This window comes from Olea europaea, unplaced genomic scaffold, assembly GCF_002742605.1.
Source record: "Olea europaea var. sylvestris unplaced genomic scaffold, O_europaea_v1 scaffold2026, whole genome shotgun sequence".
Taxonomy (NCBI): Eukaryota; Viridiplantae; Streptophyta; class Magnoliopsida; order Lamiales; family Oleaceae; genus Olea; species Olea europaea.
The window spans coordinates 65,732-69,866 of NW_019238156.1; the positions used below are offsets into that span (position 1 = coordinate 65,732).

General features: G+C 32.9%; 1 protein-coding gene across 2 annotated transcripts in view; it reads left to right on the forward strand.

The window, feature by feature from the left end:
- Positions 1-1,824: 1,824 nt before the first annotated feature.
- Positions 1,825-4,135, forward strand: part of LOC111379707 — a 6,342-nt gene continuing 4,031 nt past the window's right edge. The window contains exons 1-2 of one of the 2 annotated variants that reach the window (XM_023003142.1): positions 1,825-1,983; positions 2,850-2,941. In XM_023003142.1, coding sequence (XP_022858910.1) covers positions 2,869-2,941 — 73 coding nt within the window. In that variant the 5' untranslated portion in view covers positions 1,825-1,983; positions 2,850-2,868. The other variant, XM_023003141.1, reaches the window with a different exon arrangement.

The following is a 4,135-nucleotide window of genomic DNA, read 5'->3' on the forward strand; positions in this document are numbered from 1 at the left end:
CCTCTTTGCCAAAATGTATAAGATTTTACTATTTTCCAACTGCAAAAACATAAAAACATTCCATAACAAATATTAGTAGTAATTATCATTTACTAAATTAATCCTTAATTATTTTTCAATCTTTACCCAAAACTCAATAAGATAGAAGGTTTTAAGAAGCAGAAGAAAAAATAATTAGCAATGAGAAAAGCAATTAAAAAAGTGAAAAATGAATAAGGTTGACATTTTAAAATGGAACATTAAGTATTAATATGGTATCAGAGCCCATTAAGTTCTAACGAATAATTCGATCCGATTAAGACTTAAAAAATGAGCAAATTGATTTCACGATTTATTTGTTTAAATAAATCATCATCTTGCAGGAACATGTTAAGGATAGAATCTCACGTCAAATAAAGATGAAAACGTAAATCAATTTATATATGTTTGGACTACTCCTCAATCCCGAGTCCTAACAAGTAATGCGTGAATCATACATAATGGGTGGTTCTAGTCTTTGTTGAGTTTAGCACTTTGATGTCGTCCAAGTTTTTCTATTGCCGGACCAAGCTCTTTTGTTTTTCACCTCAGGAGCTTGGCATGAGTTTCGGTTCGATCTTCCTTGAAATAAGGAACGGCCTTTTAACTTGACAATGGTTACATTTGACTTCGAAAGTAATAGTTCAATTCAAACTATCTCAAGGCTTGTGTGATGAGGTATCCTTTTTGTTGTCCTCTCTTTGTTTATACTGTTTAGGGATATTTAATATTGATTGTATATAAGATATATAATAGCATAATAAGGTTTGCACCGATTTTTAACAACATTAATTTTTATAAATTGAGCTCCTAATTTTAATATATATTTCTAAGCGATCCAGCATAATGCTTCTAATTAAGTAACTAACTTGACTTACTTTGTCTTTAAAAAGAACTGTTGAACGACAATGACTTTGACTTTTAGTATAACATGACGAACTTCGACAACTAATTATTGAGCATTCATGGATTTTAGCAATCACACACATCGGACTTCCTTGGCTTAGAGTGATAATAAGAAGAATAAACATGTGTATACACATGAAAATTACATAAAGCATTACAGATGATGAGATGACAACACTACATTAACTAGTTTAAATGTGTTTTGTGTTTAACATCCAATGAATACTTGCCAATTGACAATTGTTAAAAAAATTATCAAAGATTTCTGTATATGTAACATTTCTCTAATGAGAATGTAACATGATAAACTTCGTGTTACAATTATGATAATCAAACATCCACGTTTTTCACAAACAAAGACTGAAGGGCGAGGAAAATTTCCAGTATCAGCTTTCAACCTAGTCATGTATTAACAAATAGGTCCCAGTTCTATTTTCCTAATAATTTTAGTCCTCTGCTTGTTATTTACGTAGCACCATGGTTTGTAGTTAAAAAAAACTATCCAATTGACAGTGAAATATACAAACAAGACTGACACATTTGTAGGGACGGATGTAGGAATTTAGGGAGTATGGTTTGAAATTTAAGAAAGTACTATAATAAATTCATGTATAATAATGAATTAAACCTTCGATCATGAATTTGGAACATAAAAAAGCTGACTTGCTAAAATGAAGTTCCGCTCAAAATTCAGTAACCTTCACTGATTTATAACAAACAACCCCACTCCTGAATCCCCCGTCCCATTTTCACATAAAACCAGTAAAATGAGCTGTCTGTGGCTATAAGCAAACCTAGGAAATTGCACTTTCCTTAGGTCTACCCAGAAAGATCCAGCCACCTTTCCCGCTATAAATAATACAATCCTCTTCACCCTTTCTCCAAAATCGTGTTATTCCTCTTCCTCTCACTCTTTCTCCACTCTCTCTCTCTCTCTCTCTCTCTATAGTAAAACTAGTTTGTATTTAGTTATGCTTCAATCCGTTAAACTGTGTGTCTTTATCTAGTTTAGACTTCTTTTTAGCTTTATCAGATTAGATTTGCAATCATTTCCTAAAGGTACGGCCCTCCTTTGCTCTGTATTGATTATTTGCAAAATCATTCACAGTTTCATGTCTTAAGCATGGACTGTTACTATGTTTTTGGATCTTGAACACTTCAAATTTTGGAGGATCTTAAGCTGGAGCTAGCACGGCTGTAGGCCGGTCCAGCCTCCCCTGTGCATATCTCATTTTCTAATGGACCAAATGCAAATTATTTCGACCACCTATGACCCAACCCATCCTTTGCAACCATTGCCGCTAACACAATTAAATATAATTCATGTGTATGATTCTTCAATATCCCCTTTTATTACTCTTCAACGAGGAGATTCATGATAAAACAACATAATAATTTTTTATGTAGTGTTTATTTTTTGTTCTCCAACGTTTCAACTTTTGTATAGGAATCCAATACAAATCAACTCGTCTCTTTTGAATAGATGCCATTGCAGCATACTTCCGTGGATGGCAACTCCCTTCACCAAAATGCAAAAAACTCGTTCAATTATTTAAATTTAATCAATGTTGAGTTTGTATACAGATGGGAAAACCCCATGACCCTGAAATAGGTTAGAGAGCGGTAACCTCACAGTTTGCATGTGGACAATTTCGGATTTCAAAATAGTTTGCAAGTGGACATTTATGATTTGTTGAGCAATCTCTGTCCGCCCCCCAACCCCCCACACCAATATTTAGTGAAATACGTACTGTTCCAGTAATTTGATAACAATATTATTTATTTATCTTATGAGTAGTTAAATGAAAGCGCAATGATAGTGTTACAATTAGTCTTGAAATGTTATCATATTTATTCTTTATATTATCGACCATCCTCTTATGTACCAATGTTACTTTTTTACATTCTAACTCGAAAGCTTTCAGTTCTCAGGCAGTTGCAAACATGGATAACCAGATTGAAATTGAAGTTGGAAGACCAAATACCATTCCCAACCAACATCTGATTGATCGTCAAAGTAAGTTTTTGAACTTTTTTTTTTTTTTTTTCTCACTTCATGACTTTATTTTTCTAAATAAATGAAATTCTTTCATGAATAATGCTTCTCAGCCAGGTATAAAAACAGATAAAAACAGGGATTTGAAATTTGCTAAGGTGGCAAAATTGCACAGCTAAAAATAATAATAATAAGGCTTAAAACACGTAAAAAAAGAAAGCTTGGCTGAAACTAGACAAAAGGGATTAACCACAGAAGTGGGAAAGCAAAACCGGCAAACATCCCGCTGCCGACGGAGCACCCATCGCTGACGAATCATCCCTGCTCTTTGAACTTTACAACTTGGTGAGGAATCGTTGTTTGTCCATTTCACATTAAAGAACTTTCATCAAAATCAGTGAATTTAATTATTGAAGTAAAAATAGGTGGATTTCATCAACCCTTGTGATATACTGTTACTAAAATTAAGAAAGATGCTTTCCAAATTTCCTTCTGTGATAAAAGACTGCTTTTCATCCCTTCTTCTTTTACAGGACAAAGCATGATTACTAATATTAAAGTGGACCAACTGACTTTGGATTTTAATTGCTCCTTTAGATTGGAAAAAAATATTGAAGGAATTTGAATTGGTTAAGAGGATTATTTGTGGTCAACTTTCGGCTTTCAAATGTTGGAGATAAATGAGTTACTTTTTTTTTCCCATTTTCCCCCTCTTCTTGATCGGCGACTATAGGTGCTCCGGTCGGCGGCAGAACGAAGGGTTTGGGAACAAAGAGAAAATCAGTCACGGTTTCTTACGTTTTGTTTTGTTTCATAAAATCTTTTTACTCTTTTTTTATTTTATTTTTTATTGTGCCTTGTGGGCCACCACAGCAATATTAAAATACATGTTCCCAACCCTGGTTTTATGCCTAGCTGAGTAGCAGGATTGTTCTTTCATTAGCTTTCTTTCAAGTAGTAGTGGTACAATTTCAAATCTTAGGGGGTGTTCTCTTTGTGTTTCAGTTTTGTGTTTTGAGTTTTGAATTCATTTTGAGTTTTGTATTTTGAGTTTTTGTTTTGAAATTGTTGAAAATACGTTCTTTTTGTTAGTTTTTCAAAACAAAAAAAAATAATTTTTTTTTTAAAATTTTGAGAATCACCCCAACACCACCTCAAAACACCAAAAAAAAAAAAAATTATTTTTATTTTTATTTTTTTGAAATTTTGAGAATC